General features: G+C 33.3%; 1 protein-coding gene across 1 annotated transcript in view; it reads right to left on the bottom strand.

The window, feature by feature from the left end:
- Positions 1-11,688, bottom strand: part of LOC114328380 (zinc finger protein jing homolog) — a 548,292-nt gene extending 536,604 nt beyond the window's left edge. The window contains exon 1 of the mRNA XM_028277249.2: positions 11,391-11,688. Within this exon, the coding sequence (XP_028133050.1) occupies positions 11,391-11,671 (281 nt within the window). The 5' untranslated portion in view covers positions 11,672-11,688. The remainder of the gene's footprint in view (positions 1-11,390) is intronic.
- Between the last annotated feature and the right edge of the window lie 6,403 nt (positions 11,689-18,091).

Below are 18,091 nucleotides of genomic sequence, written 5' to 3'. Positions count from 1 at the left end.
GGTGTATATAAACATTAACTAGGGCGAGAAAGAGATTATGATTATTGTTGTATTTAGCAAGTATTCACGGTTATGATAAGTCGGGTCTTGATTGTAAATAACTTATGGTGAATCACCGAGAGTTCGATTTAAATAATGTTATCGAATAAAGTGAGTTTTAATTAATTGGGACCAGAAGGCATTAACATCACACATATTTATGACATGGCGATCCTGCCAGGATAGGAAGGTCTTCTGAAAGGAGCAAAGATGGTGGCGCCAGCTTGGAAATGGAGACGGCGGAAATTGACCAGGGCCCAGGAACCGAACAGGAAACCCAGTGAAAAAGACACAAATGTTAAAATGTAAGTAAGAAATTTAGTCTATCTTTATTAAAAATGCTTCCCTCGTTTTTTTTATATATTATTTTTGAACATTAAATATTTATCTTTGCTGAATATTGTATGAAGTGTCGATTTTTTTATAATAGCCAGTTCATCAGAATAGAACAATCGGTATATACAGCTCCCGGACCGAACCATCGCCGGTGAGAGAAATCCTGTCTGCGTAAGTTTAGGTGGGTGTACGACCGACAACAGCGTTTCTCATCGGCCATGGTTCGTTCCGTGAGCTGTATGTGTTTTATTCGAAAAGGCCTTTGACCTGGTAACCCACAACAAACTGATAGGTGTCTTGCATTGCAGCAGGTGGGTGAGGTGGGAATGGATGAGCAAGACCTCTGTATTATCAAAAATTTGTATTGGCATCAATGTGCAAACATACGAGCTAGTCAGAACACGACGAAAGTAGTGGCAAATTAAAGAGATGTGAGAAGTAAGAATATGCATCGAGAGACTCCCATATTTACAAGTTATTTGTTTATTTGGTCTGCTCTTGATTACCTATTTGTTCTTTGATGTTATGTTCGACGTATCTTCTTAATAAGTTCTTGCATTTTTATATAATAAATTCTATACAAAGTTTGTTTTTTTTTTGTTTTTCAATAGTTTTCTTCTATAAAGCCATTAAGTAGTATCACAGCTCAGATTTTCACAGTGTTCCATCTATTGCTGTTAGTTGTTAGTTAATGACTCTTGATGAGTTAAAGCACTTTTTCGAAATCATTTGCGTGTGACGTTTTAGTATTTTCAGTTCTGGGAATCCTCTTTCTTTTAGCACCAGACTTGTGTGTATAAAAAACATTCCCACGGGTTCTTTCAATCAACGCGCCGATCTTATTTCACTTCACCAATGTTTTCTTTTAAACCGATTCCTATTAGACTACAGGCACGTTTTTGTATTAACTTGAGCTGCTCAATACTCACATTTCACAAAACTCGATTCTCTGACCGCATACTATTTCGTTGATATGACGTTAATAATTTTTTAAATGGAATTTTGATTACTGTTTGCCAGCCGTCAACTGACAAGTTTTCAATTTTAACGAAGGCTGGTTGGCCGCTTACTGCATTATTGATGAATTTTTGTTTGGTTATATTTTCAATAACCGTCATGTATTTCTTCGTCTATGACCGTTTTTTAATTAGTATTTGTGGAAAATTGATGGGGCTCTTTCACCTTTGGTCGGGTACTTTTTTATCCGTAGTTAAAACTAATAATAAAAACACTTTCACGGTATATTATTACATGATCCTGCTGAACACAAATATGAAGAAAGTTTTGGGTTTATCTTTCTTTTTCTTCTTCTTCAGTTTATTGGCCTCCACCTACTTGGTTATTTGGCCAGCTCATGGTCGCAGAATAAGGGAAAAATCCCTTATTCACTTACAATTTGGAGTTAGTACATTGTACAATTTGCTTCTTCTTCTTCATCTTCTTCTTCTTTAGTTAACTGGCAATTTTGGTTGGTGTGGGACAAACATGACAAGATAAAAAAATTTCACGCTAGGGGCAACTGTCTATCAATACACAATCTTCTTTTTTTGGGTTTATCTTTAGTTTAACGTATCTTGAATTTTGAATTTTTTCCATTTTGGTACTTTCGTCATTTTTATAAAAAAGGAATTCCACAAGATTGAAGAAAAAAAACAACAAAACACCATAAGCATTCCAGAAACTAGAAGGGACTTAAAGATGACAATACCATATAAAGAGTTTATCAGAAAACTTGAAAAGGATAGGAAACAAGTACATTCGAACATTCGAAACAACTAACTATCTGAGATCTATCCGGTCCAAAACCAAACCCAACTACACACAAGAAGGTCCAAAAACTGCATCTATAAAATAACCCTGTGCATTTGAAAACTTCCACAATTCTATTACATAAACCTGTTAGTCGACTTGTTTCTGTCTCTCCTAATGCTGTTCACACCTCCTCAGGAAGATCATCTGATCAAACGGGTTTGCCTTTCTTTATTTTTCTTCCTCGTTTATTATTTTGGTGACCATTGCTGTTAATGTCTCCAGGTCCTTTTTTCCCCAATATCTAAATAGTCCAGGCCGCATCTGTTTTGAGATGGACGTTGAGAGGTGACTCTAATTTTTTTGCAGAAATTGCTTGAAAATAACTCAAATAATAATATTTGAGTTATCCTCCCACTCAAAAAGGTCCGGAACATTGTTTAAATAATTAAAATATCAAAAAATTAAGGAAAAATTTGACTTTTTTCTTCGTTTTTTGATTATAACTTTCAAAATATTCACTTCCGAGAAAAGTTGAACTGACATAAAAGTTGCGTAATTAAATTTCCTACAATATAGAATTGGTTAAAATTTTTAAAAATTTTCACCCTTGTTGCAAAATAGCAATAATTGCGAAAAAAAACATAAAAAACAAGTATTCGCATTTTACGCCTTTCAACCATTTATGCTACACGTAGGACCTTCATATTATACCCTGAAAAACTTTATGATATAATAAAACAGTACTGTAAATTTTATTAAGATCGGTTTAATAGATTTTGCAAAATAACTTTTGCAATCCAGATTTCGCAAAAATAATTCATTTTTTTTTAATGTTACAGGACTGAAAATAAAGATTAATCGATTAATTACCACGGCGTCAGGAAATTTTTTAAATAAACATTAATTTTTGGTGCTGCGCGCAGGACAGCGGTGTTCGATTCACACAAGTTGATTTCCACCAAAACTTCTTCCAATCTTTATCTAATATATTATTTTCTTACTCTATATTTTGTTGTATTTTAATATTTTAATTCCACAAAAATCAAACTAATTTTATTATTGTTTGTGAAATATTGTTTAAACAATTGCATATGTTTAAAAATAATAAACTTTTATTCTCTAAGTTAAAATATATGAACAAAGAAAGTTTTTGCTAAAAAAAGTGTTATTTTAAAAGATAGAGAATGTCTTTTTATTTTGCAATAAACAAGTTTATTTATTTATATCGAAATGTAATAAAAATTAAAATGTATTAATCAATATCAAAGGTCATTAGAATGCCCAATCAGAGCAAACTATCCGCTGTCCTGCGCGTCAATAATTAATGTTTATTTAAAAAAATTCCTGACGCCGTGGTAGTTAATCGATTTTAATTTTGCAAATTTCAAATGAAAGGTACAGTACACTTCTATACGCAAAAAAATTTCAACTTGATATCTGCTTTACTTTCAGTCCTGTAATATTTTGAGAAAAGGATTTTTTTTTGTGAAAGCTGGATTGCAAAATTTATTTTGCAAAATCTATTGAATCGATCTTAATGAAATTTACAGTATTGTTTTACTGTATCATAAAGTTTTTCTGGGTGAAATATGAAGGTCCTAAGTGTAGCATAAATATGGTTTTTTCGCAATTATTGCTATTTTGCAACAAGGGTGACTATTTTTTAAATGTTTAACCAATTTTATATTGTAGGAAATATAATTACGCAACTTTTATGTTAGTACAATAAATTTTTCTCGTAAATGAATACTTTTAATGTAATAATCAAAAAACGAAGAAAAAAAAACGAAATTTTCCTTCATTTTTTGACATTTTGATTATTTAAACAATGTTCCGGACCTTTTTGAGAGGGAGGATAACTCAAATATTATTATATGAGTTATTTTCAAGCAATTTCTGCAAAAAAATTTGAGTCATCTCTCAACGTCCAAATGGACTAATATTTTTACAGATGCGCCCTGGTCTAAAAGCTCAATTTATCAATGTTAGAATCTCCATATATTACTTTGTGTGGTGGTGTTTGAAATCTTTTGCTTTTAGAAGCAAATCCGAAGAAATGAAAGCAAATAAATATAAATTCTAAATATTAACAACAGTACTTGTACCCAACAACTAAAATACGAATAATTTATCATAAATCTGGCAAAATCAAGTCCACTGGCAAAAAAATAAGATAAATAAAGCAGTTAACACCATTTAATCACTATAATTATCTAATTTTATAAACAATAGTAGAAAGATTCATCATACACAAGAAATTGAATGTTGAGCAGTCTTTTCTATTGCTGACACTACTACTTTATCACCCTAAACATTCTAATATCTTTCATAAAATCTAAATTAAATAAACAAAAGATTGGGACTTTCTATGATACGTACCTAGTAATTAAGTCATATCACGATGCGATGTCTTGTGTAGGTGGAATGAACACACGCATCGTCCCCATTCTTCCTTTGTTGCATGTGAACTGTCAATTATTGTAGTATCCTGAGTACGACCCGGGTGTGACATCAAGGCTTATTGACATCCCATGTCGCTTAATTATTAAACATGTATCACTACTAGGCAATCTGCCTATATTTGGTACAATACTAAGGATTTCCTTTGTTTATTTAATTAACATTAATTCAATAAACAATATGTTTGAAAATATTCTTATCTTAATGTTATTAAGTAAGTAACACCTTATTAGATAATATATATATATATATATATATGTTATAGTCAAAGCCCGAATTTCAGGCACTCCTAGGTTTGACTAGGCAATCCTCAGGTCTGACTAACGGTCTTAGTCAAAGCCCGAAATAAATTACAGTTTCGGCCTTTGACTAGTCAAACCTAGGAGAGACTAAGTTGGTCAGGAAAAGGTCGAAATTTAATTTTATGAAATCGGGGTTTGACTAGTCAAACCCCGATCTAGCTTAAAATGTCGTAATTTTTTAGATTAGGTTTAATAAAACGTCATTTTTTAATTTTAATATTTATTATTTTATTTTGTCGTAATTAAAATAAAAAAATTAGTGATTATTCTCACATGTTGAGACATTATGGCATTTAGAGTTGCACAATACGTTAGATCTTTACACCTGCATAATTTTGAAGAGCATTTCTTATTGCAGTAACATTTTATAAAGTCTTGTAATCCAAATTTAGAATATTTTGTTCTAAATTCTCTTAGAGACAGCTTAACGTCTGAAACGTTATCTTTGAAATTAAGAAAATTTCCTTTGCATTATCTTATTTGATTTCTTGCAAAAACTGTGTTTATTGTTTTTATTTCGCACCAACTCTATATAAACCGTCAATTAATTTATCGTCAACTGTGAAAGAAGATATTGCAATCGTATGATACCCAAAATATTTAGAGCATCTCCTTTGGCTGTATCAAAGCTAGGGATAAGTATTGTTACAGTTTTTCCGATCGAAATTGGAGGAATTTTTTTTCACTTAATCGTTCCATAGCATTAGCTTGAGCATAAAGACCTTCAGTCGCTTTTCCTTTATTTATTTTAATCTTTTCTGTGTGTGCACAACGCATGCATGTAACTTTTCTTTCAAAACCTTCATAGTATGCACCAAGTGTGCTCTCAAAATATGTGTGCGTATACAATATGCACCACCTGACTACAAATTATGCACGTATTGGCACAGCACTCTTTTTGGACAATACAATAAACTATATCTAAAGAGGTAATCTGAATTGTTTGACAATTTTCTTCCTCTCCTAGTGACGACGGTCCATGGGCTTCGTTAGTATTATGGTGATCCTTAGTTTTGTCTATGATTGCAATATCTTCTTTCACAGTTGACGATAAAACAATTGACGGCTTATTTAGAGTTGGTACGAAATAAGGAAAAATAAACATACTGTTTTTAGGAAATCAAATAAGAGAATGCAAAGAGAATTTTCGAAGATGTTCCAGACGTTAAGCTGTCTCTAAGAGAAATTAGTACAAAATATTCTAAATTTGGAGGACAAGGCTTTATAAAATCCTACTGCAACAAGAAATGGTCTTCAAAATTATGTGAGGAAAAAGATCTAACGTATTGTGCAAATCTAAATGACATAATGCCTCAACATGTGAGAATAAACACTATATTTTTTATTTTAATTACGACAATATAAAAATAATAAACATTAAAATTAAAAAATGACGTTTTATTGAACCTAATCTAACAAATTACGACATTTAAATAGCTGATCGGGGTTTGACTAGTCAAACCCCGATCTCATAAAATTAAATTTCGACCTTTGCCTGACCAACTTAGTCTCTCCTAGGTTTGACTGGTCAAAGGCCGAAACTGTAATTTATTTCGGGCTTTGACTGAGACCGTCAGTCAGACCTGAGGATTGCCTAGTCAAACCTAGGAGTGCCTGAAATTCGGGCTTTGACTATAACATATATAAACAAGATTACACTAGGTCTCCAAGAAACCATTTTTGATGAAACAAAACAAAAAGTATAGTTTAAGTATTAGGTAGGTATCTAACAGTAAAACACTGAAAAAGTTTTATTTTCAATGCTCCCACAAAACGTGTTTACATTTCGTATGTGTACACACAAAAAAAAAGGAATAATACCAACTTCCATAACAAACAAATGCCAATTTTGTACCGTATTTCCAACTAAAATAGTAAATTGATATGACAAAGTATTAATTTGTAAAATTAAGGTAATAATTATTGCTCTGTTTTATATGTTTTATTTGCTTTGTAAAGATTTTCATTATTGTGTGCAAACCCTTCAGTATTTGCAAATGATTCTTGCATTTTACATGCAAAACGACTTATTTCTACTGACTTCATAAAAAGGTATAATTGCCAAAACAAAATCAATGTTTTAAAATATTTTTTAGCTACCCTAACTGAAATGAGTGTATAAATCTCATGTTTGGAACCAATACTAATTGCATAACATTGATTAGAACTGATTAGCCTTTTTCAGTTTCAGTTTTACAAGTTTTGTCCTACCTGAAAAATTACGTATGACTTGTTTACTTCTTCCTCCTAATTTATAATGCATCATTAAGTTTATTAATTAATATTTGTAAATCAATTTCATTTTCTACCGATAACATTGTATATCAGTTAGTAGTCTACTATAATAAGGTATAAAAAACAAGATAAATGTATAAAACATAAACCAACTCTTACAATGTTGACACTCGTGTGAAAAGATCAACACCAACCAACCAACAAAAAATAAAAACTTCTTATAGATGTCTTTAGGTTTGTTGTTCTACTCGTATTAGGTATGAGTTATAAATATGTAATAAGTAAAATTTGTAATGATTCTCACATCCTGATCATTTATTTCTGTAATTTATTTGCAAGTTGTATTTATGAATTCAATTTTATTGAAGGCTTTTTCAAAGTCAACTTCTTTTCGCAAAAGTATGTCTTGCGTTATCCATTTTTTGCTTTTAAGGGATGTACCGACCTATCGACCTTCATTATTCAGACATCGACGGGGTAAGATCATAGACTTTGGCCACCAACTAGTTACTGGCGTATTTAGTGTTCCAAATAAATATACATATTCTGGTAAATAGTGTTTTCAACTTAATCAACCCATCATCGCGGGTAAAAACCCCTAGTACCAAGATAAGTCTAAAATGATTCGGGACCGTTTTGGAATACTTTAGCAAACCCTACAATATTTCAAAGTAATAACAAAGTCAGGGTAGCCTTGATGATTTCCAATCTCCGATAGGAGTGACACAAGAAGAGGAAGACAATATTTCAGGTGACTCTGGATTATATTCGGGATCTTTTGGAATGTTTAAAGGAGTTTTTGAGAAACGCAGGACCGCCTAGAATGTTTTAGAAGTCTCTGGAATATTCAGGGCTACATGAAATGTTTATGGTAGGTTGTAGAGTGTTTTAGAAGCCTTTGGAAGATTTCAGCTCATTATGTAATGTTTTGCATGTTGCATGGCAGCATGAAACGTCTTTGATTCATCCTGAAACGATTCAAATGGCTCTAGAAGACTTGAGAGAAAGCTGCAATGTTCTAGAGAATTTTGATTTAACACGTTCGGTGCCCATGACGCACGAAAGCGTCACAAAGGTTTTATCAAATGCACCGCTGACGCATAAGTGGCGTCAGTTGTACTGTGTTACTAAATGAACGATTTAAGAACGTGGTACCAACCAAGTGGCGCTTGTTCAAGATGGACACCGGACGTGTTAAAGATTTTTGAATCTCTTGGAATGTTACGAGTTCAAGAAACTCAATATGTCATGTTTGTGGCCTCCTAGAACATTGTTGTGATCTATAAAAAACTTTAAAATAAGCTGAATGTCTTAGAGGCTTCTGGAAGATTTTTTCAGGACAGTCCAGAATATTTCTAGTCATTCTTGAAATGGCTAAGAGACTCCTTGACGTCTTGAGTGTAGCCTGACAGTTTAAATGGATAACATTGCATATCAGTTGTCTATATTCTATCAAGAGCGTGTAAAAAAAAAAGAATGTGTGTGTACTTTGTACGCACGTAAGAAGTTATACTTCTATTATATAATTTCAACGAAATAAATATACTTAACAGTTACAATACAAAAAATTAACAATTTAATTACCAAAAATGAACCAAAACTTAACAATGCCAAAAATTTAAAAAAAAAATATCTATGAATTGTCCGGGATTTGAACCCGCTATCTCTCGATCTCTGGTCCAATGCTCTACCAACCAGGCTATCAAGGCACGTGTTATTGACGTTTCGGATATACATAATTACACATAACGGTGACAAGTGAAATATAAAAATAGATATTTTATTATTTTACGCCCAAGGAAGACAAATTCAAAGACTCAAAAATTATAATAAATAATACATTTACTAAAAAACACTAATATATTATTTTAATGGCTTATTTGCGCTGATACATAATTTGAAAGATTAGCAACTAAACGTCATACTGTCTGTGTGCGCATGCGCGCAGATTTATGAAAATTTTTACTCTCAATCGCGCCTAAAGAAGTATAACTTCAAAAACAAGAACTGTAAATAAAACATGAATCGATTCTTACAATGTTGACAATCGTGTGAAAAGATCAACACATCTCCACATCAGGATAGAAAGAGGAGAGTTACAAGAAAAGGAAAAGAGGAAAAAGGAAAGAAGAAAAAGGAAAGAATAAAAAGGAAAAACGGAAAAGGAAAAAAGGTATGAAGGATAAGAGTGTATGAAGATTGTATGTTTGGGAAAGAAAAGGAAAATAATGTTAGACAAGTGAAACTGGAGGAACTCCCACCAAGGGAGTTAACCAAAGAAAAGACCAAAGATTATTATGGTTATTATAGAATAGAATTTGTTAAAACTATATGTTATAAGGCATGTTCAAATTAAATGTCTACATATGTACATTATTTAATACAATAAATATTAATTATAAAAGAAACACTATTTAGTTTTTTTTATCACAACTATTTCTGTTATTATCTTAATTTTTTAAAATTAGCAAAATTTCCGTTCAAAACGAATAAGAAGTAAATAAAACTTCCGTTTACTATAATTTACGACTTTGCGCGCAATCACAGCATACCTTTTTAAAGACGTGCGCACAATTGCACCATTGGCTTAGACACCCTGTTGAGAACCCTGACCGCTGCGCGCAATTGCAGTCTGCCCATGTTGACAAAGACAAACGTTTGAAAAAAATGTTTGGAGAGGACTGGTCTACTTCTGACCCACGCCTTGGTTGGTTCGTTGGTTCAAGACCGGGTCACAAATATTCATTCTTCTGAAGACCTCCTCAAATCTCGAAAAATGTTACAATACTTAAGACACTATGCGAAATGAACCTAAATATAGCCTCCTACAAGCCATCTTACAAGGAGAAATATTTGGAAAACGAGGCCCAGGAAGAAGAACATCCTGGTTAGAGAAACTCAGAACCTGGTACAGCACAACATCCGCGCTGCTGTAGATAAGATAAAGATTGTCATGATGATCGCCAACATCCGTTACGGATAGGCACATCAAGAAAAAAAAGGAATCAACAACTTTTGACATGCAACAACATTTTACATGACATGTAAAACTTCTTATTTCTACTGATTTCCTGCAAAAGTTCTTATTGTCAAAACAAAATCAATTTTTTAAACTATTTTTTGGCTACCATAACTGAAATCAGTGTTTTGATCTCATTTTTGGAACCAATACTATTTATTGCATTCCTTTTTCACAGCAAAGCTACAACAGTTTTTCGTTCTACCTGAAAAATTACGTATTTGTTACTTAAGCTTGTTTGCCTCCTCATTTATAATGCATCATTAAGTTTATTAATTAATATAGATATGTATATGTAAATCAATTTCATTTTCTACCAATAACATTGCATATCAGTAGTCTCTATCTCTATATAGCGTAAAAAAACAAAAACTGTAAATAAAACATGAACAGACTCTTACAATGTTGACAATCGTGTGAAAAGATCCAACACCAACCAACAAAAATAAAAAACATAAATAAAAATGTCATTGACTTCCTTCAACGCGGAGTAAAGTAATCGTGAAAGTATAAAATCCAGTACACTGTCGATTTCAATTAAATTCGGTTAAGGTAAAGGCCATGATCATGAACCATTGCAAAATTGCCCGAAATAAACAAAATTGTTACTGTAACAAGGTACCCAGGAAATTGTTTGACAGTTACAATGAAAAAACGGCATTTTTTGTTTGATTTAACAATAGAAAACAAGTTGTGACTACATCTAAAAGCTAAATATTGTTTGTCATGTGAAAAACACAGGACTAAATTGATTAATTTGTTTTTAAATTGACAGAAATAAACAAAATTGTTAGTACTGTAACAAGGTAGCCACGAAATTGTTTGACAGTTACAATGACAAAACGTCATTTTTTTATTGGATTTACGAATAGAAAACTTGTTTGGTATGCACAACACTAAGAGCCAAAACTGTTTGTCATGTGAAAAAAGTAAACAAAATTGTTACTGTAACAAGGTACCCACGAAATTGTTTGACAGAATGACAAAACGTCATTTTTTGTTTGATATAGGGATAGAAAACAAGTTTTGATTACACGTAAGAGCTATAAATTGTTTGTCGCGTGAAAAACATGGGATTAAATTGATTGGTTCGTTGTTAATTGTAATATAGATGCTTTAAGGAGTGTTTAGGCAGGTGATTATAGGCATTTTCACTTTTTGAGAAGATTGTCAACAATGTACAAACAGACAAAGGAAACATGAATGAGATGTTAGGTAAAGCTGGTCAAATAACTGGTAAAAAGTACCTGTCAGAAGATTCGGAGCTGTCGTATCTATCCACGCATCTCTTTTTCCTACAGTCCTCCTCCAAAATCCCTTCGTGTTTGGCTCCGTCTCCAGCACCAGCACATAAATCATCAAAAATCTCACCACTCTCACTCTTTATCAAAAAGTCTTTCACTTTATCACCACCAGAATCTGTTATACTGTCAGTTGTCTCACATAATACGGCATTGTCACTGGCATTCGATGCAGTTTTTTCGATTACATCTCCGATCGGATCATCCGTACACAACCCGTCTGCCATTTTGAGAACACACTAGTTATCGCAGTCGCATTCGAATGTTGTCGGGAAGGTGCTGCTGCGCCTGCCCGGTGAGGGGTCAGAGGAGGACTTGCACCGTGACGTCACTCCCCCTCTCGGCGCGAGGTGCATTAGACCCTGTTGCCACATCGACCGATCCCAAAAATTAACAGCGGGCCCAATTCATTACACCAAAATCAAAATTCGGCTGTAAATTAGTAATGATTTTGATGAAAAAATAAATTTCGTGGAAATTAAATGATGTCCCAAATTAAATATAATGGAAATGATGTCCCAAATTAGTATGTTTTGCAGTGTATACCGAAAACTACAGGAGATGAAAAAAAGAGTGTGTGTATTTTGTACGCACGTAAGAAGTTATAATATGTACTTCTATTTTTATGATTTCAACGAAACAAATATATTTTAAACATTTTAATTGTATTTTTATTAACATATTAAATTAATTTTAATACTTAAAATAATATCAAAAATTAAAAAAAATGTTAATACGTCATTTTTTTATGAACTGAAGCTTCGTCCTCGCAATAGGGAACTTGCATAAAATTTTAAATTCGAAAAAAATGTTATAAATCGCAACAGAACATAATTTAAAACATGTATCAAAGATAAAAAAGTTTTGTTTGTTTTTCGTTTGGACCCTAAAGACGATTAAAAATTCAAAATATACCAGCCAGCCCAAAACGCGTCGTGACGTCATCGGGTTATATGTTTACATTCTGAACCAACAAAGTAAACAAAATTGTATATAATTTTAAATTAGACATTATAGACGTCAGTAGAAAATACAGTTATGTGACGTTGCTACAAGTGTTTTTGATCGTTTGAACTATTCATAGAGAATTTGTACTTTTACAAAATGGTTTTATTTTCCATAGTATAACTTCTTTCCTTTCCTTCAATAACTATATCAAACTCCAATCTAAAACTGGTATATATTATTACAATGACATATTCTTTATCTCATATCTTATCAATGACTTCTCCTTTAATACGCGACGACGAGCTGGCCAAATACCCAAGTAGGTGGAGGCCAATAAACTAAAGAAGAAGAAGAAGATTTTACCTAAATATAACCATAAACGGAACCATATAGTTAAACTATGTGACGTCACGGGTCGTTTGAACTATTTTAAAATACAGAAGACTTTAAATTTGTACTTCTAAGTTATTATTTAAGTTTTTGAGTTTTTGAAGCGTGAAATTTTGGAAATCTCATTTTTATACAAAGCTGAACATTATTATGTAATAAAAAAATGTGCAAGTTCCCTATTGCTTTTCTCGTGAGGAATCGTATAAACTCTAAAAAAACGTCGTTTTTCGACAAAAAATTTATAATCTAATTTTTTCATGGGCTATCCGCTATAGCCTTTGTATTTTCGTCAAATTTTAAAATCAATAAAAATGGTAAATTCTCGATAAATACTGTCATTTTTTGACGAACTGTGGCGTCCCAGCAATTTCTTTTCCCTTGAAGGATCGTAGAAAATCCAAAAAACGTCAGATTTTCTACATAATTTTAATAGAAGTATAACTTCTAACGTACGTACAAAGTACACACACTCTATTTTTCTATATTAATAAGTCCAAAAATATATATAAAAACTATTTAAAAAGTCAGTACAACTATTAACTCACTTTTGTCTATGTTCTCACAAATTTTAAAACACAACTTAACAACCATAACCATAACAAACCACAGCGCAGCGGCGCCACAACCGCCATATTGAATAATTATTGACATGTCATTTGAACACCCAATCAGAGCAAACGTATAACGCATCTGCGCCTAGCACCAACATTGTTGATGAGATCGCGCACATTTAGATTCACTCCCTATTGCGATTAATGATGTATAACTTCAAAAAGTAGCTACGATGTCATGACTTTTTTTTTTCGTTAAAGCAACCATTGTCCAATAAAATCGTCAATACCTCCTAACATTAACGAGATCATCATCATCATCCAACCTCATCCCCCCACTGCTGGACATAGGTCTCTCCTATTTTTCTCCACTCTTCACGATTCTGTGCGTTTTGTCGCCATTTCTTGGCCATTCGTTTAATGTGGTCCATCCAGCGTGCTGGTGGTTGTCCTCTGCTGTCTTCTCTTGAGCGCCAGTGAATTAGTTTTCTATCCACAAGCAAAAATTTCCTGTAATTCAGTTGCCTTTCACCTCTCTCAATGTGATGACCAATTATTACCTAGCAACCCATTTAACACACGTGGGAGTCATATGTTGCCCTAGGGCCTTATCCATAGGGATTTCATAATGTATTTATGTATGTATTATGTAAGACATTTAGTCAACTTTTAAAGGGTTTTAACCTTTGTATTTTTGGGCGGCTCAGCATGTTAGGCTTGTTACACTGATTATGCTCTTTTTAGAGAGCGAAAACATTTTGTTGTGATATTTTTGACCCTTTTAAGGGTTTTTAAATAAATATACCTTCTACCAAGATACATTTTTCACTAAATTTAAGTTTTTTGGTCCATCTTGAGTCTGTTAGTCTCGCTACTTGGCCTGCCCAATTCCATTTCAGCTTAACTATGCTTTTGACGACATCAGTAATACCTTTTCTTTGCCTCAGGTCTTGGTTTCTTATTTTGTCTTTTTCTGTCACGCCGAGAATCGATCTTTCCATGCACCTTTGTGCCACTCGCATTTTTAGTGCTATTGTTTTTGTGAGCGTGAGAGATTCTGCTCCGTATGACATAATAGGAAGAACGCATTGGACATGTCTTCCGTTTCATAGCTAGCGGGATGTTAAAGATGTCTCTTAGTGAACCATACGCCGCCCAAGCAAGTGTTATTCGTCCTTGAAATTCACAGGACTAATTATCCTTGCTTATTCTGATTTCATGACCGAGATACATGTACTTTTCTGTCAATCTGACCACTTGATTTTGAATGGTTAGGTGTTCGCTGGGAACTAAATTTGTCATAAATTTGGTCTTAGTGAGATTCATTTTTGGACCTATTGTTGAACATACGTTTTCTAATTCTTGTAGCATTTGTTGTGCTTCACCTAGATCTTCGGTGATAAGTACTACACCGCCGGCAAAACGCAGATGATTGAGCATTTCCCCATCTATTTTTATTCCTCTATTTTCCAACTTTAGCATTTTAAAGGCGTATGCGAGGACCGTTGTAAACAATTTAAGTGAGAGAGTGTCGCCCTGTCTCACACCTCGCTTGATATGTATTTCTTTGGTGTTATCATGTATGTAGTTTTACACGCATTGTGGCATTCTGGTACAATGTTTGTACTAACTTTGTAAAGCGATAGTCTATTCTACTGTCATTCAGAGCAGATATAATGCTGTCTAGTTCCACGGTGTCAAAGGCTTTGTGAAAGTCTACGAAGGTAAGTACCAGTGATCTGTTATATTCTATCGATTTTACTATTAAGGTTTTTACTGCTTGTAGGTTATAGTTTGTTCCGAATTTTAAGTAGCAGCCAGCTTGTTCTCGGGGCTGGCAGAAATCCAACTTTTTTCTAGTCTTGTAATTATTCTGGTAAAAATTTTATAGATTTGGTTCAATAAGCTGATTGGCCAATAGTTTTCTAAGTGCACTTTATCTCCTTTCTTGTGTAGTAAAATTGTTACTGCATTGTTCCATGTTTCCGATATGCAACAATCTGTTAGCCACCGGTTCTCAACCTTTTTGAGTGATGTACCACCTACAGTTACATATTTTTATTATTTTTGGTACCACCTATATTTTTAAATTGTATTATCAATACTTACTAAGTACTACTATTTTAATTTTTTCTGTGTACCACCGCCAATAATGATGTGTACCACCAGTGGTACATGTACCACAGATTGAGAACCTCTGTGTTAGACAAACGTGTTAAACAAAATTTTTATTCGGTTGAGGAAGACACGTCCGCTCATCTTTATAGCTTCTATTACGACTCCACCTTCTCTTGGTGCTTTGTTGTTTTTCATCTTCTATATCGCGTCCTGGAATTCGCTTAGTGTGATCTCTGGCATGAGCTCTGAACCCTGGTTGATCATTTTGCGTGATGCGGCGGCTACTAAGTTCGTTTATTCTTCTCTTTGACTTGACCATTAGCGAGATACAGGACGATTATTGAAAAATGTCGAAAACTGTCGATAGATATATGTATAATTATCTAACAATTCAATGGCGTAAACAATATTTTTAGGTGGTCTTGCTTCGTGTATAGATCACGATAAAATGCTTCTCTCCTAGATCCCTACCGAAGTGCCACATCCCTTTTTGATTTTCTTTAAATCCTTATTCTTCTTCTTCCGGTCCCATTTTAGATCCCCTAATGTTAACAATTACGTTAGTGAGTTGTTCATGGTGTTCAGCTAATCGAAATAGTTGGCATTGCGTATTCCTGTCCAATTGCGAATGTTCTGAAGCTATGACATCTGATTTGTTCCAATTCCTCTGCGGCCCTCTATTTTACCTCTTATGTTAAGCTGAAGGATACCGGTCTCCTTTATACATATGCGACTACATAATATCATCAAATTTGTTTTAGAAGCATTCATTTTAGACCCATTTCTCTTCCTGTCATATTCCTTTAAAGGAAAGATAAAAGGCATAAAAGATAAAAGTGGAAAAGTATCAGAAAACGATGAGGAGTATAAAGAAATTTCACCAACTATTTTAAAGAATTATTAATAGAACAAGAAGATCAAGACCTGAACGAAAACGTAGAAGAAGAGACAATGATGTTGGGAAACCAACTAGAAAGACCAACAAAAGAGGAAGTTGAGGAAATTATTAGTGACAGCCGTAATGGTAAAGCCTCAGGATTGGACTGTATCGATATGGAGTTATAAAATATGGTGGTGAAGAATTAAAAGATAAACTAACAATTTAATAAAAGACATATGGGACGAAGAAAAAATGCCTGAAGAATGGTATGGTAGGGGAGCAAAGTATGCTAAATGTGCAGTCACTCGAGCGCTTTAGGGACCTATTGGGTTGTGAAGAGTAGGTCCTAAAACCAAAACTTAAGTAAAGTTTTCCATTTTAGTGGGCGCTTGCCATTTTTTAATTTAATTTTAAATTTCCAACAATCGTTTTTCAGATTATAACGCCATCTATCCATAATTCGAAAAAATGTTTCGAATAAAAGTTACTTATTTTTAGGTAAGGAATCCAAATCTGCAATAAAAAATAAGGGCTTCTATTTAAGATTTTAAAGTAACCCCCCACCCCACTTCCATGGTGGGTCGTGTTTGATGCTATTCGATAGATTTTTCAAAAATATTTAATAAGTGTATTTTACAGTTTTTCTATCTGATGTTCATTTCGCGAAATATCGCAGGATTCGTAATTAAAATATTAAATTTACCCCCTCCCATCTCCGTGGGAAGTCGTGTTTGGTATCATTCGATAGATTTTTAAAAAATATTGGCCACATATTTTTTAGTTTTTCGATCTGTCATTCATTTCGCGAAATATTCGCTTTTTTCTTGTGAAACTTTGGGACTCACCCATTTCATTACGCCCGGCTCAAATAGTCAGATTTTTGAAATATACACTCTTTTGCATGTACTTAACTTACCTTATCTTAATCTGACAATTTCGAGTTTTTTTAAGGATATATTTTTTTTCGGGCTCCCCTTAACGAACTCTCCTGTGTTAAGAGCCAATATATGGTAGAGGTACATCTGCAGGGCACCAGGTTTCTCCCCATATGCTAATCTGACGCGCTCAAGTAACTGCAAAAATCCCGCTTGGGCTCCCCTACCAGTACAAAGGACAACTTATCACGATTCATAAAAAAGGAGACCAACATATGTGTAATAACTACAGAGGACGGACACTATTAAACACATCATATAAAATCATGTCCGCCTTAATAGGGCTTTTCATCGATTGTCATTTGTTTCGAGCTTCTGTCATGTGTCACATAATATTGATATATCTACGCCATACGTCTTTGGTTTGTATCATTGGTATATACCAATAACGTATGACGTAGATATATTAATATTATGTGACACATGACAGAAGCTCGAAACAAATGATTGTGAATGAAAAGCCCTATACAACGAAGACTGACCGAAGCTACCACGAATATCATAGGACACTATCAATGCGGATTTGTTAAGGAAAAGTCTACAACAGATGCCATACATACGGTTAAACAAATTATGGAAAAAGCTCATGGATATAAAAAAGAAATTGAACTGCTTTTTATAGATTTTCAGCAAGCATTTGATACAATAAAAAGATCAAAGTTAATGGTAGCTCTGAAAGAAATGGGAATACAAAATAAAGTAAGAAGATTAAAAAAGCATGTGTGTGTACTTTGTACGCACGTAAGAAGATATTCTTCTATTATATGATTTAAACGAAATTAATATACTTTTTATTTATATTTTATTTAAATATTAAACGAATTT

The sequence above is a fragment of the Diabrotica virgifera genome, chromosome 1 (assembly GCF_917563875.1).
Source record: "Diabrotica virgifera virgifera chromosome 1, PGI_DIABVI_V3a".
Classification (NCBI taxonomy): domain Eukaryota; kingdom Metazoa; phylum Arthropoda; class Insecta; order Coleoptera; family Chrysomelidae; genus Diabrotica; species Diabrotica virgifera.
The sequence above is the reverse complement of the archived record's forward strand: the minus strand, read 5'-3'. Positions and strand labels throughout refer to the sequence as shown.